Source organism: Pholis gunnellus (genome assembly GCF_910591455.1).
Source record: "Pholis gunnellus genome assembly, chromosome: 22".
Lineage (NCBI taxonomy): Eukaryota > Metazoa > Chordata > Actinopteri > Perciformes > Pholidae > Pholis > Pholis gunnellus.
The window spans coordinates 17881180-17906179 of record NC_136549.1 but is presented as its reverse complement, the minus strand read 5'-3'; the positions used below and the strand labels follow the sequence as shown (position 1 = coordinate 17906179).

Below are 25000 nucleotides of genomic sequence, written 5' to 3'. Positions count from 1 at the left end.
TTTGTGATCAACAACAGGACTGGTGAGATCCGGCTCACCAGGGCTGTGACCGCCCGACGCCAGCAGGCCAACTTCACCCTGAGCATCATGGTATTGCTACTTCCTGTTTCCTCTTCATCCATCACAATCACTACAGAGCTACAGGGCTGATCTACCTGTCCTTGGGTCTGCAGGTGTGTCAGGAGGACGACCCGCTGAAGTACAGCGTGGTTTCGGTTCTGATCAGGGTTCTCAGTGAGAACACGTTCCCTCCGGTCTTCAACAGAACCACCTTTAAAGGTTTCATCATCCAGAACTCGAGCCCGGCCTCCATCGTCACCACCTATGGGAACCAGGTGTTACAGATCCAGGCGTCAGACGGCGACTTCTCTGACGTAAGAACACCTGCTGGTTCACCTGTTCTATAACACGTCTGACAGCAGACGAGTCATCACTGCCGTCCAATCACAGGGCCTGAATCCAAACATCCACTACTCCATCCTTCCTGCATCTGGACTGTACCAAGTCACCAACGGGGGGGTTCTGATCGCCAGGACGGACCAACTGCATGCCTTCGACAGACACATACTACAGGTGGGTCTTCCTTTAAAGAAGTATAATATGGAACAATTCCCTCTCAACCAGTACTTCTGACCCACTAGAAGAGTCTGCTGGTGTCTGTATATACACATATACACTATGATGTAGTATTACTACCTTGTTATTACATTATTACCTCAAACAGCTGCTGTCACACCTGTAGTTCCGCCCGTACTCGGACACATCTCAAGTTTTATATTTCTACAAATATATAATGCATGTTGTGAAACCGGGGGGAGGAGCTTCTGTAACATAACGATGGATGAAGGATGACGAAGGACGAGTCATCGTCATCGTCATCAGTGTTCATGCTGACCTGGTCCAGACCTCTCGGTCTCTGGACTCTTGGACCGTTTCTGCTGCAACCACCACCAAGTCCACAAGTCCACAAGTCCACAAAACAACAACCTGAAGACTTGTAAAGACCTTGAACCCTTCGTCCCTTCGTCTGTATCTGGATCATTATTGAGGGAAACGTAGTAATTCAGAGTACATTGTACATTAACAGGTGCGTTAGCAGGCTGTACTAAACATAAAGCTATAGACGTCATTGTTTGTGTTGGAGCTCCACCCTGTGGAATGTTGCAGTATTACATCTAATTTCCTTTAATCATTTATAATTTAAGTATCTTCAATATACTCTGTGTTTTGTGTATATTTGTACATTCTGCTAATATTCGGTTGCATATTATTTCTTGTTATTGTAGAACCACACTCGCATACAGAGACTTGATATTTACTCTCCCATCGTACCTGAACGCCTCATGTGTAATACAACTATTCAGACTATTGGTGTTCCTTCTATTATTATATTTCTATATGCAGGTTGTTGCCAGAGATGAAGAATCTGGAGAAGAAGCTTCAGCTTCAGTGGACATTGAAGTCCTGCAGAGAGGACAACCAGGTGAGTTACTGTGGTGGTGCGTTCACTGACACTACCTCTCTCCTCTATAGTCCCTCGTGCTGCGTTCACTGACACTACCTCTCTCCTCTGTAGTCCCTCGTGGTGCGTTCACTGACACTACCTCTCTCCTCTGTAGTCCCTCGTGGTGCGTTCACTGACACTACCTCTCTCCTCTGTAGTCCCTCGTGGTGCGTTCACCGACACTACCTCTCTCCTCTGTAGTCCCTCGTGGTGCGTTCACTGACACTACCTCTCTCCTCTCTGTAGTCCCTCGTGGTGCGTTCACTGACACTACCTCTCTCCTCTGTAGTCCCTCGTGCTGCGTTCACTGACACTACCTCTCTCCTCTGTAGTCCCTCGTGGTGCGTTCACTGAGCAGCAGATGTTCGGAGACGTGGACAGCAGACTAGCAGGAGGAATCACAGCGATGATTCTGTTGTTGTTTCTATCAGCTGGTTTGTTTCTGTTGCTTCGAACCGTGAAGAGAAGACGAGTTCAGAGAAATCCTGACAACCAAAACGCATCGCCGTCCGTCAGTAAACATCCCAACGAGGTACGAACATAATCACTGACGACATGTAAATGTAGAAACTTCATTTAAATTGATATGAAATAAATACATTCATTTGATTTAATTCAAACTGTGACCGACAGACGAGCTCCAGTCGACCCAGAACCAGAACCTTCAGTCATCAACAAGAGTCAGAAGGTTTCCAAGGCAGACATGGAGTCTACACCAGGAAACACTCTCTGCTTCCTCCTCCTCCTCCTCCTCCTCCTCCATCATCTTCATCTTCATCATCTTCATCATCGAACATCACCAGCGACCCTGCAGGAACATTTCACTCTGATCTGTCTCCCGTCATAGAAAGACCAGAAACCCTCAGAACCTGTGATGGTGATCACATGACATGAAGACAGACCAATGAGAGCAGACGTCACGGGACGACATGAAGACATATACATATATATATATATATATATATATACGTATATATATATATATATATATATATATATATATATACGTATATATATATATATGTTGGGTATCGGCGACATAAGACTTTCTTGTTCTTGTTTCTTTTTTTAACTTTTAGAAATGAAAACCAAGATGTTGTTTTAGTCTAATTTTGTAACTCAGAATAAATCTTTTGATTATTGATTATTGATTATTGATCATTGTGTTTATTTGAATCTATGGAGTTGAAGCTGTGATCGGTGACTCTTCACTGAGCTGAAGATCAGCTTCAGAAACAAACTGATTTCCTCTCTGAGCTTTAAGAACGACATCACTTCCTGTTTCACAGAAGACGTTCACGCTCGGTGATGAAAAGTCGACTTCATCGCATCACAACTGATCACATGACCTGCTGTTAGACATCAACACACAGCTGTCACTCACCTGTCTGCAGGTGATCAGCTCCAGGTGTGTGTGTGTGTGTGTGTGTGTGTGTGTGTGTGTGTTTCTGCAGTGAGTCTTCTAAAAACACCAACAACTGCTCTGTAATCACACCCACAGCTTTCAGCACATGGACTTCATCATGACAGTGACACACCTGAGTCAATCCTCCAATGAAAGCGTGACACATCACGACCCCGCCTCCGCGAGAAACTTCAAAATAAAGGCACAACATGTTAAACAGTCACAAAATATACATATACAGGTATCTTTCTTTATATATCTTTATACACAGTTTAAAGGTCTCTCTCTCTATATATATCTATATATATATAGATATATATAAATAAAGTTTCCTGGTATTTTTAAATTAATATTGAAAATGAAAAAACTTTATTGATAGTTATAAATCTGACCAATCAGAGGACAGAGTTTGTATCAGCTGTAAAAGTCTCTTTTAAACATATTAAATCACACAACTGAAGTAAATAAAGTGAATGAGTGTTGTTTAGTTTGTAGAAGGTCTTTATTTCAGTTGAGCGGAAGGAAGGAGGGAGGAACCGCGAGCACTTCCGTAATCACGGTCAAGTCACCATCAACACTCCGGAAACCACCGGACACCCCTTCACAATAAAACATCGGGTCTCATTCCGTCCACTAAATGTTTATTTAAAACAATAAAAGCTTCTATGTGTAACTAAATTAACACATACAATAATTGATGAAAAGCTGCCTTCTTCTCAGGTTGCAGTAGTTTCTAGTATATGTGTGTATTTAGTAGTGGTAGTAGAAGTATTATCTATTACATGTAATATTTATGTATTTATGTGATTAATGTAAACTTTAATGTATTTAATGTTTGTTCTTGTCTCATAAAAAGGCCTCTTCAACAAAAAGAAGTTTCAATTTCTTATTCTTTCATAAAAGAGTGACTGAGGCTTTTATTTTGTCTCTCTAACAGGAAGTAGTATTTGTCATTACGTCACTTGACTCTGAAGTCTGCGTGACTTTTCTCTCTCTGAGATGAGCTTCAGTTTGAGTTCCTGAATAACGACTCAGGAGCGGAGAGTCACCGGGACCGGGACCAGGACCAGGACCAGGTGAGTCCATCGTTACAGTAAAGGGCACGCGCACGCACGCTTAGCGAACCGTCGCCGTGAAGCTGAACCAGTTTACATCTCGTCATGAAAACTTTGAGAGTTTCTCTGATTTAACAGAGTTTCAGTTAAAAGGTTAGCAGCCAAGGATCGAACCGCCGACCGGATACCGGACGAGTCTCTACCCAGTGAGCCACGGCCGCGTCTCCATCAGACCTGTGAGGACCCGTTAGGACCTGAGTCCTGTTAGGACCTGAGTCCTGAGTCCTGAGCTCGTGACTGACTACCCAAAAGTTTATAGGAAAAAACAGAAAAGAAAAGAAATCAGAGGAATGTCCGTTTAGTTCCTGCTGTTCTTCTTCTGTCTCATATATATATAAATATACACACACACATACATTATATACCTCAGACCTGTTCCTCAGGTTTCAGTAGAGCTCAGGTGTTCCTCAGGTGCTCCTCAGGTATTTAGTCCTTTATAGTTGAGTAAAAGGATTTCTTAAAGTCTAAAGGTCCACATAGTCTTTCAGAGCTTTCAGCTGGATCTCCTGGTCTTCATCAAAGATAACCTTCACCTCTAACGTCATTAATACTAAATAATAATAATAATAATACATATTTAAATATATATATTTCAGTGTAAGTTTGTCAACAGGATCTCACCGTTTAGCAGCTTCATATAAATAAACAGTTTGTAAGATAACTACTGTTACCACTCATCTAGGAGCTCCATCATCTCCATCATCTCCTCCATCGTCTCCTCCATCATCTCCCCCCAGTGCTCCATCATCTGCTCCATCATCTCCTCCATCATCTGCTCCATCTCCTCCATCGTCTCCTCCATCATCTCCCCCCAGTGCTCCATCATCTGCTCCATCTCCTCCATCGTCTCCTCCATCATCTCCCCCCAGTGCTCCATCATCTCCTCCATCATCTCCTCCATCATCTGCTCCATCTCCTCCATCGTCTCCTCCATCATCTCCCCCCAGTGCTCCATCATCTGCTCCATCTCCTCCATCGTCTCCTCCATCATCTCCCCCCAGTGCTCCATCATCTCCCCCCAGTGCTCCATCATCTGCTCCATCTCCTCCATCATCTCCCCCCAGTGCTCCATCATCTCCTCCATCATCTCCTCCTCCCAGCATGAGCGTGCAGCCCCGGAGGATCCGTCTGAAGCCCTGGTTGTTGGCTCAGGTGAACGGCGGCAGGTATCCTGGTCTCCAGTGGCTCAGCTCAGAACACCGACTCTTCCAGATCCCCTGGAGACACGCGACACGACACAACCCGTCCTCCGGGTCTGAGGAGGAGAACACCGTGTTCAAGGTCAGAGACTCCATAATATGAACAACATTAATATATGTGTAACGCTGAACCATCAGCTCAGCGTGAGCTTCCTCAAACATGGAACGTGCTGATTGGCTCACTGAACATAACTGCTGATGATGTCACTTCCTCCTTCACCAGTAACCACTTCTGCTTTCATTTCTCAGATCTCTGTTTCTGCTGAAAGGTTGATTCTGAGCTCCGAAATATGTTCTGTGTTTGTTTACAAAGATGCAACAACAACACGGACTGTTTGTATCAGCTGTTTGTTTGTTTACAAAGATGCAACAACAACACGGACTGTTTGTATCAGCTGTTTGTTTGTTTACAAAGATGCAACAACAACACGGACTGTTTGTATCAGCTGTTTGTTTGTTTACAAAGATGCAACAACAACAACACGGACTGTTTGTATCAGCTGTTTGTTTGTTTACAAAGATGCAACAACAACACGGACTGTTTGTATCAGCTGTTTGTTTGTCGTGCTGGCTGTGCGTTAGCCCTGCTCTGTGTCTTGCAGGCGTGGGCCCTGGAGACGGGTAAATACCAGGAGGGCGTGGATGAACCCGAGCCGGCCAAGTGGAAGGCGAACCTCCGCTGCGCTCTGAACAAGAGCCGAGAGTTTCAGCTGAAGTACGACGGCACCAAAGAGACGCCGGTTCAACCGTACAAGATCTACGAGGTCTGTGAGCAGAGCGGGAACACAGGTGAGGGGTCGATGACATCATCATCATCATCATCGTCTTTATCTTCATCTCATCGATCTGCTTCCTTCCTCAGATGGAGCCGACGACGACGACGAGGAGGTGAGGAAGACGACGCATTTATAAAATAACTCTGAAACACTTTAATCAGCCGACTGACGACAATGTGTTTCTATCCTCAGATGCCCAACCTGATGGACCTCACCATCAGTAAGTACCACGTTTAACTGGATCTGTGAGGAACCCGAAGAACCCGCGTCTCGGGTTCTTCATGGAACAGGAGAGTTCAGAGACTCCAGACCTGATATATTTAACCCACACAGCCAATCAGCTGCTTCTGTTGTTGGGTTTATACAACTCGCGTTTCCTCTCGTGATGATGTCATGTGACGATGTCATGCCTCATCAGACCCCAGGATCGTCGGTGACCCCGCCTCCTTCGGCTCCTTCCCGGCGCATTCTGAGGCGGCGTTTGAACACATGATCCCCATGACCTCCGACCTCCGGGCTCAGGGTCCGATGGTGGTTCAGGGGAGCTTCGGCCACGCCGCAGGACTCTCCAACGGACTCCAGGACCTGAACTCTCTGCCCCCCCCGCCGGCACCATCCGCTCCCCCCGAGCCGGCACCGATGGAGGCCAGCAGTATGGGGGACGTCCAGAACCAGCAACCTTGCAAGTACGACCTGCTGAGCAGCGTCCCACGTGAGTAGCACCGGTTTGGTTCTTGTCGAGGCAATAAAAACGTTAGCTTTAGCCTAGCTTAGCACAAAGACTGGCAGCAGGGGGGGAACTTCAGGGTTCAGGTAGCTGGTAACTGATGGAGGATGAGTCTCTTGAACACCGGATCCCAGACGGTCCTGATCTCAGGTGGACCGGTACAGTTGATCCTCTATTCTTCAGGGAGGAAAACAAAGAGAATGACTCATGAATGTTGAAACTCTGGAGCTCCGCTGAGTCCCATCTGGAGGATTAGAGGAGGATGAAGTCTGGTGTGTTGTTTCACTGGACGATACGCCTGTTGGCTCACAGTGGAGAAGGTGTGGTGAGGAACAGGTTCTGTGGTTCAACCCTGAACATCAGAAAGGTTTATTCAACACTGAGTATCACCAAGAAAGCTGAGGGTTAGCGTGTGTTATTAACTAAGAACGTGGCGTCGTTATCTAAAAGGTCGTTGGTTGTTGTTGAAGGAACAGATGTAACAGATATACTCTCTGTCCGTAGTAACAGATCTGGACCTGAGGTTCCAGTACCGAGGCCGGTCGACCGGCTCGCTGACCGTCAGTAACCCTCAGGGCTGCCGGATTTACTACGGACACCTGGAGCCGACCCCGGAGCAGGTGGACCTGTTTGGACCCGTCACCCTGCAGCAGGTCCTGTTCCCCGGGACGTCTGAGGTTCAGAACCAGAAGCAGAGGTTCTACACCGACGCCCTGCTGGACGTCATGGACCGCGGGCTGATCCTGGAGATCTGGGAGCAAGACATCTACGCCGTCCGCCTCTGTCAGTGCAAAGTGTTCTGGTCCGGACCCGGCATGCCCGAGCACGGTCCACCGAACCCCCTGGAGCGGGAGAAGAAGATCAAGGTGTTCAGCCTCAACGACTTCCTGCAAGGTACTGAATCACTGAGGTGTTGGAGAACTCTGTCTCATTTACACATTTACATCAACGTGTGTCGGTCCGCAGGGCTGATCCTGTTCCACAGAGGGGAAACTCAGAACCCTCCACCCTTCGAGCTCTACTTCTGCTTCGGGGAGGACTGGCCCGACAAGAAACCCAAAGAGAAGAAGCTCATCATCGTCCAGGTCTGTTCGTCAACACTCGTCCACTGGGGGCGCTCTTCCTCATCATCCGTCACCGTTTAAATCCTCCACTCTTGTTTGTTTTCTGTGGTTTTTAAACCCGGTTCTGGTTGTCCTCAGGTTGTTCCCGTCGTGGCTCGGATCCTGACAGAGATGTTCTCTGGAGAACTCAGTTGGTCCACCGACAGCATCCGGCTGCAGATCTCAAACCCCGATGTGAAGGACCAGACAGTGGAGCAGTTCAAGGAGCTGCAGAGGCTCCTGCAGAGCCAACACATCCAGGGGCCCTGGACACCCGACAACATCCCCTGATCCACACACCCAGAGGTTGAACCCCTCCTCGTCTCCTGATCCACACACCCAGAGGTTGAACCCCTCCTCGTCCCCTGATCCACACACCCAGAGGTTGAACCCCTCCTCGTCTCCTGATCCACACACCCAGAGGTTGAACCCCTCCTCGTCTCCTGATCCACACACCCAGAGGTTGAACCCCTCCTCGTCTCCTGATCCACACACCCAGAGGTTGAACCCCTCCTCGTCCCCTGATCCACACACCCAGAGGTTGAACCCCTCCTCGTCTCCTGATCCACACACCCAGAGGTTGAACCCCTCCTCGTCCCCTGATCCACACACCCAGAGGTTGAACCCCTCCTCGTCCCCTGATCCACACACCCAGAGGTTGAACCCCTCCTCGTCCTGAGTAAAGACGATCAAACTACAGAAGTGACTTTCAAAGATTCTGAACTTCTAAACTTTGTCAGCTGATCTCAGCTTTAGAAGAAGTGAAACCTTCAGTTGATCATCAGAACTGTGTCAAGTTAAAGGAAGTGCGTCTCATGTCTAGAGATTCATTCTGACTGAAGTGATCCGCTGTAAAAGATCTAAATCCTAAATCATGTCTGCAGGTTTGTTTCTGATAACTTCATGTGACGCTTCAGTATTACAGAAGCACTTTTAATGAGACTTAAACTCTGATCTGTCCTTTGACCTCCGACGTGTTCAATAAACACCACTGCAGTATTCTATCATACGTCATGTTTTTACCTTTTTACTTACCCGAGAACGCATCGTATTACACAAACACAGTAATATACAGTAATACACAGTAATATACAGTATTGCTTTGTAGCATTATAATACTCTCACTGTAATAGTTATACAGTAATAGACTATAATACACTGTAAAACAAAGTATTATACAGTAATACACTGTAGAAAGACAGTATTATACAGTAATACCTTATATTACACTGTTCTAAACTAATATACTGTATCTACAGTAATAGTGTATTACACAGTATTAGTGTATTACAGTGTGTTCTGCAGTAGTACACAGAATGACAGTGAACATGTCTACTGAGGACAGACCGATGATCTCGTGACTTTAGTCAGATGTGTGATGTCGTGTAGAGCAGGTTAATAATCTCTCGCTGCTACTGAAACATGAAACCGTGGTGGAATTACACATTTAATTAATAAAACAAAGTTTCATTCCTCCGCTCCGTCTGGATCACATTTCAAAAGGTGTTTACCTCCACAGACGAGCTTCAGAGCTTCAGGCGACGACAAACAAACTGGAACCAGTTCGACCAGAAACCTCCAGAGCTGAACGATGACATCACAGTGACATCATCGCAGACGGTGTCGTATTACTGAGTGAAGGAAGAGAGGGGACTCTCCACAGATCACCGGATCAATGAGCATTATTCATGTGCGCAAGGTCCAATCAGGACCAATCAGGACCAATCAGGACCAATCAGGACCAATCAGGACCAATCAGGACCAATCAGGACCAATCAGGACCAATCAGGACCAGGGTCCAGTAACAGTAATTGATTGAAGCCTACATTTCAAAATAAAAGAGAAACGATGATGATGCACGAATGAATCAAGAGTCTTCGTTCGTCTCGGCCCAGGTCCACCCGGGTCCTCCAGGTTCTGGTCCAGGTTCCTCTGAGCCGCTTCTTCTTCAGGACCAATCAGAGGTCCCCCCCCCCCCCCCCCCAGACACTTACCTGGGTCACTTTTACACCTGATACACAACGAGACACATCCAGACGGATCAGACGAGTAACACACTGAAGCAGACGGGATTTGTTGTTTCAGTTGTTTTTTGTTTATTGTTTACAACAAGGCTACATCACCGATGATGTCATGGTGTCAGTCTCTCCGTCTCATTACCCAGAGTTCACTCTGTCTCACTTTGTGGAAAAACAACTAAAAGTCAACCAAAGTTAAAAAGGTCAAAGGTGACGCCAAATCCTCCCAGCATTAAAGCCTCTACAGGCAGCCACTCAGCCAAGAGCATCATGGGAAAATCTTTTGGCTCTTTGTATGGCACGGACAAAAAACATCACGACCAAAGTCCCAAAAAATAAATCTTCTCTTAAAAACTGTTGGCCAGGCACGTCCTACAATTGATTACTGATGAAGATCCAACAGGACTGATCCACATCAGTTCACTTAGTGAACTCCTCCTAGTCCTGACCCCGCCCACCTGAAACCTGCTGGACCCGACCCCGCCCACCTGACACCTGCTGCAGGTGTGGTCAGGTGAGGTCGGGGGTCGGGGTGGAGAACTTACTCTGTCAGTCCTTCAGAGTTATTTGTCCTGTTTCACATTCAAAGTCCCTCCTCCATCTTCTTCATCATCTTCATGCCGTCCCTTTGGATCCTTGTCTGCAGTCGCAGCTTTTTGCCGTCACCTCTGAATGTTGGTCAACAAAAGATTTAACCTGAAACAGATGAAGACATCAGCTGCTGAACATCTGGATCACTGGTGTGTGAATAGTTACTTGTGGTCGTAGTTACTTGTGTGAATAGTTACTTGTGTGAATAGTTACTTGTGGTCGTAGCTACTTGTGGTCGTAGTTACTTGTGGTCGTAGCTACTTGTGGTCGTAGCTACTTGTGGTCGTAGCTACTTGTGTGAATAGTTACTTGTGGTCGTAGCTACTTGTGGTCGTAGTTACTTGTGGTCGTAGCTACTTGTGTGAATAGTTACTTGTGGTCGTAGCTACTTGTGGTCGTAGTTACTTGTGGTCGTAGCTACTTGTGTGAATAGCTACTTGTGGTCATAGCTACTTGTGGTCGTAGTTACTTGTGGTCGTAGCTACTTGTGTGAATAGTTACTTGTGGTCGTAGCTACTTGTGGTCGTAGTTACTTGTGGTCGTAGCTACTTGTGTGAATAGCTACTTGTCGTCGTAGTTACTTGTGGTCGTAGCTACTTGTGTGAATAGTTACTTGTGGTCGTAGTTACTTGTGTGAATAGTTACTTGTGGTCGTAGCTACTTGTGGTCGTAGTTACTTGTGTGAATAGTTACTTGTGGTCGTAGTTACTTGTGGTCGTAGCTACTTGTGTGAATAGTTACTTGTGGTCGTAGTTACTTGTGGTCGTAGTTACTTGTGGTCGTAGCTACTTGTGGTCGTAGCTACTTGTGGTCGTAGCTACTTGTGTGAATAGTTACTTGTGGTCGTAGCTACTTGTGGTCGTAGCTACTTGTGGTCGTAGCTACTTGTGGTCGTAGCTACTTGTGTGAATAGTTACTTGTGTGAATAGTTACTTGTGGTCGTAGTTACTTGTGGTCGTAGTTACTTGTGTGAATAGTTACTTGTGTGAATAGTTACTTGTGGTCGTAGTTACTTGTGGTCGTAGCTACTTGTGGTCGTAGCTACTTGTGGTCGTAGCTACTTGTGGTCGTAGTTACTTGTGTGAATAGTTACTTGTGTGAATAGTTACTTGTGGTCGTAGTTACTTGTGGTCGTAGCTACTTGTGGTCGTAGCTACTTGTGTGAATAGTTACTTGTGGTCGTAGTTACTTGTGTGAATAGTTACTTGTGGTCGTAGTTACTTGTGGTCGTAGCTACTTGTGGTCGTAGTTACCTGGTGTTGTGTGAAGGTTGCAGCTATCGGAACAGTCTGGTGAACTCTCTGATGGCCCAACACACCTGTTTACACTCCTCAGCACTGAGGACAGGAAGCAGAACATGAACACAAACACAGGGCTGACATTCAGACTTCACTGAGGGAAGAGAACTCTTTGTTTGGGTTCCTGGAATAAGTTGTTCTTTATTAAGGATGTCGTTACTCGGTTAGATTATGCAACCCTGCTGATGGAGGAGGAGAGCTAGTTAACGTCAAGCTGATAAAAGTCTGATAAAAAGTAAAAACCTCCCTCTGTTGTCCTTCAGTGTGTTCAGGTGAACTCAGGTGTGTTTAGTTCCTCACAGGATTTGTCTCAACTTGCTACGAGGACTCCAGTTTTTCTGCTTTCCACATTCAGATGAACAAGTCTCAACAAATACCCGTCAGATGCCTCATCGCACAATGTTTAACGGGTCCTCCGACGCCTCGCTGTCGGCTCTACGCGCACCTGAACGCCTCGCTGTCTGCTCTGCGCGCACCTGAACGCCTCGCTGTCGGCTCTACGCGCACCTGAACGCCTCGCTGTCGGCTCTCTTCTGGCTTCATAGACTTCACTCAGGATTATGATTTATTGTATTAACATCTTGTTTCCAGTGAGATATTAATGTCTTTATATAGTGACATTACTGTGGATATATTTAAAATATAAATAAATTCTAATCCTGTTCTTAAGTCATTATAATTAAGAATCATCTAAACATGATGGTGTTGCGCATGACTCACCTGGTGACCTGTTTGTGGAAATCAGTCAGCTGTTTGTGAGTGACGGTCACGGCTCCTCCTGACGTCTCCTTTGGTAAACCTTTCAGAGCATTTTCTAACCAGCGACAAAACGTCTGAAACAGAGAAGAAGAAGAGTTTAAAATCGTACCTGAGGAACGAGCGCCGACTCGACTGCGACTCTTTATACTCACAGGTCTGTCGAACACCATGACCTCCCACAGCACCTCGGCGACGTCCGGCAGCGTGTACGGCGGCAGGCAGAAACAACACGAGTGCATCAGCTGAGTGATGAGCTGCTGACCGTGCTGCTCCATGGCTTGACCAATCAGCTGCTTCCTCACCTCAAAGTTCTCCTCATGCTGCAGAGAGAGAGAGAGGACAGACGTTATAATCAATGTTCCTGTCCTCGGGGTGGTTTTAATGGAGATTGAATCTCTTTTGTTTCTTCTGACTCACGTCGTTGGCGACTCCGGTGTGGATGAGGTCTCGGACAAACTTCATGACGCTGCAGTTGGCGTCTCGGTGGTCCAATGAGGTGGCAGCGATGGCGCACTGGATGATGTGAACGATGATGCTGCTGCTGAGTAAAGTGACGGGACTCCTTTGGACAAACCTGAACAGGTAGAGATATCAGGTAGATGTCAGACAGACGTACAGACAGACGTACAGACGTACAGACAGACGTACAGGCAGACGTACAGACAGACGTACAGGCAGACGTACAGGCAGACGTACAGGCAGACGTACAGGCAGACGTACAGGCAGACGTACAGACAGACGTACAGACGTACAGACAGACGTACAGACGTACAGACAGACGTACAGGCAGACGTACAGAAGTACAGGCAGACGTACAGAAGTACAGGCAGACGTACAGGCAGGCGTACAGGCAGGCGTACAGGCAGGCGTACAGGCAGACGTACAGGCAGACGTACAGGCAGACGTACAGGCAGACGTACAGGCAGACGTACAGACAGACGTACAGACGTACAGGCAGACGTACAGGCAGACGTACAGGCAGACGTACAGAAGTACAGGCAGACGTACAGGCAGACGTACAGGCAGGCGTACAGGCAGACGTACAGGCAGACGTACAGGCAGACGTACAGGCAGTAGATAAATGTGTTCAGGTGAACCAGCAGACTCACCTGGTGGCCAGTCTGAACAGGTCGTCCACGGTGTCAGGATGATTCCTCAGACCGTTCTGCTGCTCCAACAGCTGGAAAGTTGGCATACACAGAGCCTGGAGGAAGAGGAGGTCATCATGACGAAGTAGATCAGTGTTTCTCATTTATTACCTGGACTGAGACGGCCCGTTCTACAGATGCGTTATTGATGCACCTGGTAAAGGTGGAGCTAATTTTAACTACATTATATACTTAATGAGTAGGCTGTGTACTACTTACATCATAGTTTATTGGTTGATTTATATATTTTGTTAAGAATCTGAATCTCCAAAGTAACCTAACTGGTAACTAACATTGTCAATTAAATGTACAATATTTCCCTCAGAGATGTAGTGGAGTAGAAGTATAGAGTTGCATATAATGGAGAAAAATGTACAGTACACGAGTAGCCTAAAAGTACTAGTTCATTTTGCTCTTAAAGTGCAGAAAAGTCTCTTTTGTGAGTCAAAATTGAATTGAACTCAATGAAGTGATCTTGCACCTATTCTCCAGGTGTGTTGGTGCGTTTACCTGCAACATGTCGAGCAGTCCTTGCCTGCAACCCTCCTCCATGCCATACTCGTCCACCAGAATGCTGCCCAGGTACAGGAAGCAGGAGTGTGGATACACCTGATACACACTCACCATCTGATGACAACAAACACATGGACAGGTGTTAAAATACTGAAGTTTTTGTAGAGTTCTTTCTGGGTTTAGATTTATCACCTGAACTAACAGATGCAATGTGACTAATTATAAATAGATCCAATCAGTCCTACTCATTACAAATCAGGAAAACAAACCGGTCCAGGTGAGTCTCACCTGAGTGACCAGTGGCTGCAGCAGGGAGGCGGAGCCTTTCCCTACACATCGTACAGCGAACCTGAGACAGCGACAGCATCGCTCCACGATCCTGTTATCAGCCTGATGAGTGTTCAGAGTATCCGACAACACTGGCCAGATCTAGAAGCGAGTCACATGACGCAGGTAAGAAATGTAAAACAAACCCTACAGGTAAGATGTGTACAGAGGAGTCACATGACACAGATAAAACGTAACAACAACATACAAACAGCTCTACAGGGAGGTTATTCATGATAAAATACTTTGTGTAATTATTCAAATGAGTCTCCCAGGAAGCATTCAGGTGTGCTCAGGTGTGCTCAGGTGTTTTACCTCCTGAATGACCTTCTGACAGGGGTGAGTCTGTCCGTTCTCTACAATGGGGTTTGTGTGTCTGTAGGAAAAACAAACAAATTGTATGAACCTATTCACAGTCCGCTGCTGCGTAAATTCAAAGAAAGTTTGAAATTTGAATACAGGTAATCTCACCTGAAGATAACAGCCAGTCTGTCGAGCCAGACGGTGGGATCAGCTGATTTACCATTCGTAGATTCCTCAGTCAAAAGCTGAAAGAAAAACACAACATTAACTTTGGTATTAGTTTAAAAGCGCTGCTTTTATTCAGAGTCAGGAGGATGGACAGGTGACTTACCTTTTTTAGAGCTATGACCTGAACAGCACAGAGATCACTGAGACATTCTGCAATCTTCTCCAGAGGAAGACGGGCCAGGACCAGAGCTGTACCTGTACAGGTAAACACACAAAGTGTAACATTGAGGCACCAGACCTGAGGACTAGAGCTGTACCTGTACCTGTACAGGTAAACACACAAATACCTGAAGTTTTCCCATCAGGTGCACACAAGCAGCAGCTCCCACCGACCCATCAGCACTAGCTGGGATTGTCGGGTATTAGAATTAGTGATTATGAATACTAATTAGCCAGGCGGGGACAGTGTCAGGTGCACTGACCTGACGATGTCTTTAAAGGTGTGTTACAGGTGTACTAACGTACCTTTGAGCAGTCCTACAGCGGCCTCGGTCGACAGGACGAAGGAGTCCAGGGCCCGAGCGATGTCCAGCAGACCCTGGAAGTGTTGAGCCATGTGGTCTCTGCACACTGAACAGATGTTGTGGATTGCCTTCGCTGCTGCCGACGCCAGAGACTTCTCTCTGAGGCCTTTCATCAGGTAGTTTAACACGGGGTCTGTGGCAGGAAGAGGAAACACAGAGTCAGGGTTTTCAAAATAAAACGTACCACCTTTACAGAGTCAGGACAATAAAGACAAGTCATATATCACATCAGTCCAGTCAAAACACCTTTTATTGCCCGTTTTATTTTTAACTCCTCACTCACGAATCTTAAACTAAATCATGAACGCTTACCGAGGAATCTCGGGTTTCTGTCCACGACCTCGCTCATCTCCCCGACCAGCTCGATGCTCGTATAACGAACTGCCATGTGGACGGTTTCCGGAAGTAGAACCACCTGCTGCAACACCTCCGACAGCGTCGGGTTGTTGTCTCTGAAAGACAAACACAAACCGAGTCAGTTTGACCTTTTTAATGATATTCCTGACAGATTCAGAATAATCGTACAGAAAGAGAACACACCAGGAGGTTTAGGGTTAACAGATAAACTCATATTCTCTTTCTCCTGAAGGAAAAAAAACCTTTGATTGTAAAAAGAATCTTCAGATACTCACGGATCTACACTTTTTGCGATTGCAGCCATGATGAATAGAACAGCTTCCGTCACCTCCCAGGAAGGGTTTCCTTCTTTTAAAGTAGAATATAACTGAGAACAAACAGAACGTCTATTAAAGTAGAATATAAACCAGAACAAACAGAACTTCTATTAAAGTAGAATATAACTGAGAACAAACAGAACGTCTATTAAAGTAGAATATAAACCAGAACAAACAGAACGTCTATTAAAGTAGAATATAAACCAGAACAAACAGAACTTCTATTAAAGTAGAATATAAACCAGAACAAACAGAACGTCTATTAAAGTAGAATATAAACCAGAACAAACAGAACGTCTATTAAAGTAGAATATAAACCAGAACAAACAGAACGTCTATTAAAGTAGAATATAAACCAGAACGTCTATTAAAGTAGAATATAAACCAGAACAAACAGAACGTCTATTAAAGTAGAATATAAACCAGAACAAACAGAACGTCTATTAAAGTAGAATATAAACCAGAACGTCTATTAAAGTAGAATATAAACCAGAACAAACAGAACTTCTATTAAAGTAGAATATAACTGAGAACAAACAGAACGTCTATTAAAGTAGAATATAAACCAGAACAAACAGAACTTCTATTAAAGTAGAATATAACTGAGAACAAACAGAACGTCTATTAAAGTAGAATATAAACCAGAACAAACAGAACTTCTATTAAAGTAGAATATAACTGAGAACAAACAGAACGTCTATTAAAGTAGAATATAAACCAGAACAAACAGAACTTCTATTAAAGTAGAATATAACTGAGAACAAACAGAACGTCTATTAAAGTAGAATATAAACCAGAACAAACAGAACTTCTATTAAAGTAGAATATAACTGAGAACAAACAGAACGTCTATTAAAGTAGAATATAAACCAGAACAAACAGAACTTCTATTAAAGTAGAATATAACTGAGAACAAACAGAACGTCTATTAAAGTAGAATATAAACCAGAACAAACAGAACGTCTATTAAAGTAGAATATAAACCAGAACAAACAGAACGTCTATTAAAGTAGAATATAAACCAGAACGTCTATTAAAGTAGAATATAAACCAGAACAAACAGAACTTCTATTAAAGTAGAATATAACTGAGAACAAACAGAACGTCTATTAAAGTAGAATATAAACCAGAACAAACAGAACTTCTATTAAAGTAGAATATAACTGAGAACAAACAGAACGTCTATTAAAGTAGAATATAAACCAGAACAAACAGAACGTCTATTAAAGTAGAATATAAACCAGAACAAACAGAACGTCTATTAAAGTAGAATATAAACCAGAACAAACAGAACTTCTATTAAAGTAGAATATAAACCAGAACAAACAGAACGTCTATTAAAGTAGAATATAAACCAGAACAAACAGAACGTCTATTAAAGTAGAATATAAACCAGAACAAACAGAACGTCTATTAAAGTAGAATATAAACCAGAACGTCTATTAAAGTAGAATATAAACCAGAACAAACAGAACGTCTATTAAAGTAGAATATAAACCAAAACAAACAGAACGTCTATTAAAGTAGAATATAAACCAGAACGTCTATTAAAGTAGAATATAAACCAGAACAAACAGAACTTCTATTAAAGTAGAATATAACTGAGAACAAACAGAACGTCTATTAAAGTAGAATATAAACCAGAACAAACAGAACTTCTATTAAAGTAGAATATAACTGAGAACAAACAGAACGTCTATTAAAGTAGAATATAAACCAGAACAAACAGAACTTCTATTAAAGTAGAATATAAACCAGAACAAACAGAACGTCTATTAAAGTAGAATATAAACCAGAACAAACAGAACTTCTATTAAAGTAGAATATAAACCAGAACAAACAGAACGTCTATTAAAGTAGAATATAAACCAGAACAAACAGAACGTCTATTAAAGTAGAATATAAACCAGAACAAACAGAACTTCTATTAAAGTAGAATATAAACCAGAACAAACAGAACTTCTATTAAAGTAGAATATAAACCAGAACAAACAGAACATCTATTAAAGTAGAATATAAACCAGAACAAACAGAACGTCTATTAAAGTAGAATATAAACCAGAACAAACAGAACTTCTATTAAAGTAGAATATAAACCAGAACAAACAGAACATCTATTAAAGTAGAATATAAACCAGAACAAACAGAACTTCTATTAAAGTAGAATATAAACCAGAACAAACAGAACGTCTATTAAAGTAGAATATAAACCAGAACAAACAGAACTTCTAATAAAGTAGAATATAAACCAGAACAAACAGAACGTCTATTAAAGTAGAATATAAACCAGAACAAACAGAACTTCTATTAAAGTAGAATATAACTGAGAACAAACAGAACGTCTATTAAAGTAGAATATAAACCAGAACAAACAGAACTTCTATTAAAGTAGAATATAACTGAGAACAAACAGAACGTCTATTAAAGTAGAATATAAACCAGAACAAACAGAACTTCTATTAAAGTAGAATATAACTGAGAACAAACAGAACGTCTATTAAAGTAGAATATAAACCAGAACAAACAGAACTTCTATTAAAGTAGAATATAACTGAGAACAAACAGAACGTCTATTAAAGTAGAATATAAACCAGAACAAACAGAACTTCTATTAAAGTAGAATATAACTGAGAACAAACAGAACGTCTATTAAAGTAGAATATAAACCAGAACAAACAGAACGTCTATTAAAGTAGAATATTTGACTGAAGGTAAACAGTGGAGAACATCTAAGAATAGAATCAATCGACATGTTCATGAATAGAAAGCGTTTTGTTGTAGATTCAAACGTTACCTGAGAGAAACACTCCATGGATCCAACAAGAAATATGACGTCTTTAACGAGGTCAGAGACTCTCATCCTAAACTCCCCAAAATCATCGGTGTCCTCTGGGATTCCGTCCTGTTGGGTCACAACAATTAGATCGTTTAACTACAACAGAACTAAATCCAACAGAACTTGAACAGTATTTGTGAGAGTGTCAAAGTATGTGACTAATAACGTTCTGTCTGAGGATCTTATCAGTTCCAAATGGTTCTGCGTAGACCGGATCAGGTGACTTACGTGGTCTGGATCGAGTTGACAGTGTCGTGCCAAACAGTGCAGAAGTCTCTGGATGTAAGGTCTGAAGATGGTGTGAAGCGCTGCGTCATTTATTTTATACAGATGTTCTCCAAGACGGTACCAGAAGTTAAAGGAGATCTCCACGACCTGGATCAGAACAAACACAAGACCACAGACCAGGAAAGAGGATTAGTCTCACAAGTTCATGGAGATCAAACGGAAGGGTTTATTTTCATACCTTGTTGTACCTCATACTGCAGGTGTTGTAGTGTTAATGTACTTGTGTTGTGGTTATTGTTGTACCTCGTACTGCAGGTGTTGTAGTGTTAATGTTCTTGTGTTGTGGTTATTGTTGTACCTCGTACTGCAGGTGTTGTAGTGTTAATGTACTTGTGTTGTGGTTATTGTTGTACCTCGTACTGAGGGTGTTGTAGTGTTAATGTTCTTGTGTTGTGGTTATTGTTGTACCTCGTACTGAGGGTGTTGTAGTGTTAATGTTCTTGTGTTGTGGTTATTGTTGTACCTCGTACTGCAGGTGTTGTAGTGTTAATGTACTTGTGTTGTGGTTATTGTTGTACCTCGTACTGCAGGTGTTGTAGTGTTAATGTACTTGTGTTGTGGTTATTGTTGTACCTCGTACTGCAGGTGTTGTAGTGTTAATGTTCTTGTGTTGTGGTTATTGTTGTACCTCGTACTGCAGGTGTTGTAGTGTTAATGTACTTGTGTTGTGGTTATTGTTGTACCTCGTACTGAGGGTGTTGTAGTGTTAATGTTCTTGTGTTGTGGTTATTGTTGTACCTCGTACTGCAGGTGTTGTAGTGTTAATGTACTTGTGTTGTGGTTATTGTTGTACCTCGTACTGAGGGTGTTGTAGTGTTAATGTTCTTGTGTTGTGGTTATTGTTGTACCTCGTACTGAGGGTGTTGTGGTGTTAATGTTCTTGTGTTGTGGTTATTGTTGTACCTCATACTGAGGGTGTTGTGGTGTTAATGTACTTGTGTTGTGGTTATTGTTGTACCTCGTACTGAGGGTGTTGTGGTGTTAATGTACTTGTGTTGTGGTTATTGTTGTACCTCGTACTGAGGGTGTTGTGGTGTTAATGTTCTTGTGTTGTGGTTATTGTTGTACCTCGTACTGAGGGTGTTGTGGTGTTAATGTACTTGTGTTGTGGTTATTGTTGTACCTCGTACTGAGGGTGTTGTGGTGTTAATGTTCTTGTGTTGTGGTTATTGTTGTACCTCGTACTGAGGGTGTTGTAGTGTTAATGTACTTGTGTTGTGGTTATTGTTGTACCTCGTACTGAGGGTGTTGTAGTGTTAATGTACTTGTGTTGTGGTTATTGTTGTACCTCGTACTGAGGGTGTTGTAGTGTTAATGTACTTGTGTTGTGGTTATTGTTGTACCTCGTACTGAGGGTGTTGTAGTGTTAATGTTCTTGTGTTGTGGTTATTGTTGTACCTCGTACTGAGGGTGTTGTAGTGTTAATGTTGTACCTCGTACTGAGGGTGTTGTAGTGTTAATGTTCTTGTGTTGTGGTTATTTTCGTACCTCATATTGCGGGTGTCCTGCACAGATCAGCAGCAGCTCCAGTGTCCTCAGGTCTCCCATACCCTGGCCTGGACTCCTGACTGTCGTCTCTAAAAATGTCTCGCAGAGTTCGGTAAAGATCCTGCAGTAGTTCAGCACTCTGAGGGCAGAAATCAAACGTAAATGAGGCTGACGCACTGATTCATTTACCACGCATCTGATCAGTATAATTACTTTTATTACACTTTTTATCTTAAAAAGTATTGCTATTCCATTTTATTTTTGTATTATAGTTAATTGACTGTCAATGCCTCCTGAATTATTGAAATGAAACTACCTAAAGCACTTTCTTATAAATAAAGTGCTGTATAAATAACGTGTATTATTATTATTAGCGCTATGTCGTCAGCGTAACGCTGCTGCCTCTATGAATTACAGAAATCCTCCTGGCAGAGATCAGTTTAGTTAGGGATGAATAATTAGGATGAATTTAGAAGGTGCTCACTTGTCGAGGTCTTCTCGAGCCACGGCCATGTGATACGCCGTCTCCAGCGTGAGGACGCCCTGTAAGAGCTGGAGAGCCAACCCCATGTTGGTCTCTACGTTTTCTATGGCGTAGAGGGACGAGCAGACGCAGTCTGACGCCGCCTCATGGAGGTTGGTGGAGGTTTCATCCCTCTGCTGTGGGAAACATAAGACCGAACACTGTTGTAACGTATGCGACCGTTTTCATACGTCCTTTTTAAATGATGCACGATGATCCTGTAAAAACAGGAAGCAGGCGTCCCTGTAAACCCGTTTAGACCAGTTTAAACCTCACCAGGACTTGGAAGAGGACCATGAGCAGCTGGTTGCTGGCCATGAAGTTACTGTCGAGGACCCCCAGGTTGAACCAGCTACCCAAACAGCGAAAGACCTTGATGAGCATCTTCTCGTCGCTACCCGCCTTCTCCACACAGGACGTCTAAAATAAAGGAAAAACAAAAGAGTGAGGAGGATTTCTACGTTTCAGTCTGAGATGAGGGTCGTCTTAATAATAAAGAACAAACATTAAATCATTTAACATTAAATGTTCACGACTGTGAAAATTAGAAAGTTAAACAGCTTGAAATTCATCTCTAATATCTGTTTTATATTGCTGTGCAAACATCTCCTCAAACTACTGGATTTATTCAAGTTATTTCATTTTTCACCATCTTCTGAAATTGTATACACAAAAACTAATCGATTAATCGCTTAAATAATTGACGGAATGATCACCAACTAAAAGATAATAATAAACTGTTTCTATTTATATATTATAAAGCTGATAGGTAAACGAACCAGCAAAGTGACGACAGTGCTGGAGTAATACGCCAGATCCTCGATGATTTCAGTCCTTCGGTTGGCTCCGATTCGTAGAGATCGACTATGAACTTCCTCTGGCAGCACGGTGAGAATCTCTATGAGGAAGGACATCGAGCTGATGTCATTGTTGTACCTGAGAGGGGGCGGAGACATGGACAGGTTAGTAAGTTACAGGTAAACGTCCCGCAGGTGTGACAGTTACAGGTAAACGTCCCGCAGGTGTGACAGTTACAGGTAAACGTCCCGCAGGTGTGAAAGTTACAGGTAAACGTCCCGCAGGTGTGACAGTTACATGTAAACGTCCCGCAGGTGTGACAGTTACATGTAAACGTCCCGCAGGTGTGACAGTTACAGGTAAACGTCCCGCAGGTGTGAAAGTTACAGGTAAACGTCCCGCAGGTGTGACAGTTACAGGTAAACGTCCCGCAGGTGTGAAAGTTACAGGTAAACGTCCCGCAGGTGTGACAGTTACAGGTAAACGTCCCGCAGGTGTGAAAGTTACAGGTAAACGTCCCGCAGGTGTGACAGTTACATGTAAACGTCCCGCAGGTGTGAAAGTTACAGGTAAACGTCCCGCAGGTGTGACAGTTACATGTAAACGTCCCGCAGGTGTGAAAGTTACAGGTAAACGTCCCGCAGGTGTGACAGTTACATGTAAACGTCCCGCAGGTGTGACAGTTACATGTAAACGTCCCGCAGGTGTGACAGTTACAGGTAAACGTCCCGCAGGTGTGACAGTTACATGTAAACGTCCCACAGGTGTGACAGTTACAGGTAAACGTCCCGCAGGTGTGAAAGTTACAGGTAAACGTCCCGCAGGTGTGAAAGTTACAGGTAAACGTCCCGCAGGTGTGACAGTTACATGTAAACGTCCCGCAGGTGTGAAAGTTACAGGTAAACGTCCCGCAGGTGTGAAAGTTACAGGTAAACGTCCCGCAGGTGTGACAGTTACAGGTAAACGTCCCGCAGGTGTGAAAGTTACAGGTAAACGTCCCGCAGGTGTGACAGTTACAGGTAAACGCCCCGCAGGTGTGAAAGTTACAGGTAAACGTCCCGCAGGTGTGAAAGTTACAGGTAAACGTCCCGCAGGTGTGACAGTTACAGGTAAACGTCCCGCAGGTGTGACAGTTACATGTAAACGTCCCGCAGGTGTGACAGTTACAGGTAAACGTCCCGCAGGTGTGAAAGTTACAGGTAAACGTCCCGCAGGTGTGACAGTTACAGGTAAACGTCCCGCAGGTGTGACAGTTACAGGTAAACGTCCCGCAGGTGTGACAGTTACATGTAAACGTCCCGCAGGTGTGAAAGTTACAGGTAAACGTCCCGCAGGTGTGACAGTTACATGTAAACGTCCCGCAGGTGTGACAGTTACATGTAAACGTCCCGCAGGTGTGACAGTTACATGTAAACGTCCCGCAGGTGTGAAAGTTACAGGTAAACGTCCCGCAGGTGTGACAGTTACATGTAAACGTCCCGCAGGTGTGAAAGTTACAGGTAAACGTCCCGCAGGTGTGACAGTTACATGTAAACGTCCCGCAGGTGTGAAAGTTACAGGTAAACGTCCCGCAGGTGTGACAGTTACATGTAAACGTCCCGCAGGTGTGACAGTTACAGGTAAACGTCCCGCAGGTGTGACAGTTACATGTAAACGTCCCGCAGGTGTGAAAGTTACATGTAAACGTCCCGCAGGTGTGACAGTTACAGGTAAACGTCCCGCAGGTGTGACAGTTACAGGTAAACGTCCCGCAGGTGTGACAGTTACATGTAAACGTCCCGCAGGTGTGACAGTTACAGGTAAACGTCCCGCAGGTGTGACAGTTACAGGTAAACGTCCCGCAGGTGTGACAGTTACAGGTAAACGTCCTGGTGCATTAAAAAGCACTACATGTGTGAAAGACGTCTTTATCCATCAAAGATATTTTATCTGTAAAACTTTCCGTCTATAATGAATTGAACATTTAAGTGTGTAACAAAGATGTAACGTATTCACTGACTGATCCGTTGGCCATATTTGTAGTTCCTGTCTACTGTCAACATGTCGTTTGTTTAAAAAGCTGTGTGGTTGTGGGAAGTCTTACTTTTCTATGAGCGTGTGAACACATCCTTTCCACGAGGCCATCTGAAGAGCGAGATCTGCGATGGCTAAAGCCAGCTGAGAAAAAAGAGATTAACAAAAACAAGATCAGTAAAGTGATACAAGAGAATAAACTAGAAACACTTTAATTTACTGGATGAATAGAACCAGACTTCCTCTTTTGTTCTGTTCGTGTGTGACGAAGCTCAGCTATATTAACGTTAAAGGCTTCCTTCTTGTTTTGATTCTGTTGTAAGAGTTCAGAGTTCCTCCACACTTTGGAAACCAAAAGCTGATGCAAGTTATGTGTCAAAAAAGTTTTAGTTTAGCTGTAAGGTTGTCAGCTTTGTATAAAGTTTAGTTTAGTCTAGTTTCTTTTAACTGTTAAAATAATAGCATGTTAAACTATGTAAACTACTTTGTATCAGGAAAACAAAGTAAAATCCTAAAATGTCAACAGCATCATGTTGTATATATTAATGTGTAATAATCTGTTCTTAGAGCTCGTGTTAGGAAGTTAAACAGCTCATAATTCATCTCTAATATCTGTTTTATATTCATGTGAAAACATCTCCTTCAAACTACTGGATTTATTCAAGTCTATCACCAAACCTACATTTTACTGATGACATGTGAACACATCATGATAACGTTATAATGTACCTTCAGCGAGTACTCATGTTCACTGAGCAGAGCCTGAAGGCATCATGATGTCACTGAAGTGAAGCACGTTAGCGGTTAGCTATTTAACAGCTAACGTTAACTAGCTCGCCTTC

The 25000-nt window shown here is 43.6% G+C and overlaps 2 protein-coding genes across 3 annotated transcripts in view; one reads left to right on the top strand and one right to left on the bottom strand.

The window, feature by feature from the left end:
- The first annotated feature begins 5112 nt into the window (after positions 1-5112).
- On the top strand, positions 5113-8903 carry irf5 (interferon regulatory factor 5). Of its 2 annotated transcripts, XM_079183805.1 has the most exons (8): positions 5113-5305; positions 5826-6012; positions 6086-6111; positions 6192-6219; positions 6418-6711; positions 7231-7620; positions 7693-7811; positions 7929-8899. In XM_079183805.1, exons 1-8 carry the CDS (start codon positions 5126-5128, stop codon positions 8118-8120), a joined length of 1416 nt encoding a protein of 471 aa, XP_079039931.1. In that variant the 5' UTR covers positions 5113-5125; the 3' UTR covers positions 8121-8899. The 2 variants fall into 2 exon arrangements, with proteins under 2 accessions (XP_079039931.1, XP_079039930.1); XM_079183804.1 differs by lacking the exon at positions 5113-5305 and having other exon boundaries at positions 5320-6012; positions 7929-8903.
- Positions 8904-9914: 1011 nt separating this feature from the next.
- The window catches only part of tnpo3 (transportin 3), an 18460-nt gene continuing 3374 nt past the window's right edge, over positions 9915-25000 (bottom strand). The window contains exons 3-23 of the mRNA XM_079183793.1: positions 24229-24302; positions 22127-22283; positions 21624-21767; positions 21309-21484; positions 20825-20963; positions 19277-19423; positions 19007-19114; positions 16171-16262; positions 15851-15990; positions 15480-15671; positions 15118-15209; positions 14955-15031; positions 14799-14859; positions 14445-14585; positions 14154-14270; positions 13605-13699; positions 12913-13069; positions 12648-12815; positions 12457-12569; positions 11692-11775; positions 9915-10543 (exon numbers count right to left, since the gene is read on the bottom strand). Of these exons, the coding sequence (XP_079039919.1) occupies positions 11715-11775; positions 12457-12569; positions 12648-12815; positions 12913-13069; positions 13605-13699; positions 14154-14270; positions 14445-14585; positions 14799-14859; positions 14955-15031; positions 15118-15209; positions 15480-15671; positions 15851-15990; positions 16171-16262; positions 19007-19114; positions 19277-19423; positions 20825-20963; positions 21309-21484; positions 21624-21767; positions 22127-22283; positions 24229-24302 (2451 nt within the window). The 3' untranslated portion in view covers positions 9915-10543; positions 11692-11714. The remainder of the gene's footprint in view (positions 10544-11691; positions 11776-12456; positions 12570-12647; positions 12816-12912; positions 13070-13604; positions 13700-14153; positions 14271-14444; positions 14586-14798; positions 14860-14954; positions 15032-15117; positions 15210-15479; positions 15672-15850; positions 15991-16170; positions 16263-19006; positions 19115-19276; positions 19424-20824; positions 20964-21308; positions 21485-21623; positions 21768-22126; positions 22284-24228; positions 24303-25000) is intronic.

Bases quoted from the DNA above. Each gene is read 5' to 3' on its own strand.
- irf5 (XM_079183804.1), top strand. From the start codon at position 5,514: ATGTTCTGTGTTTGTTTACAAAGATGCAACAACAACACGGACTGTTTG. The intron at 6,013-6,085 runs GTGAGGGGTCGA...TTCCTTCCTCAG, and splicing joins TGAGCAGAGCGGGAACACAG to ATGGAGCCGACGACGACGAC. The intron at 7,812-7,928 runs GTCTGTTCGTCA...GGTTGTCCTCAG, and splicing joins AGAAGCTCATCATCGTCCAG to GTTGTTCCCGTCGTGGCTCG.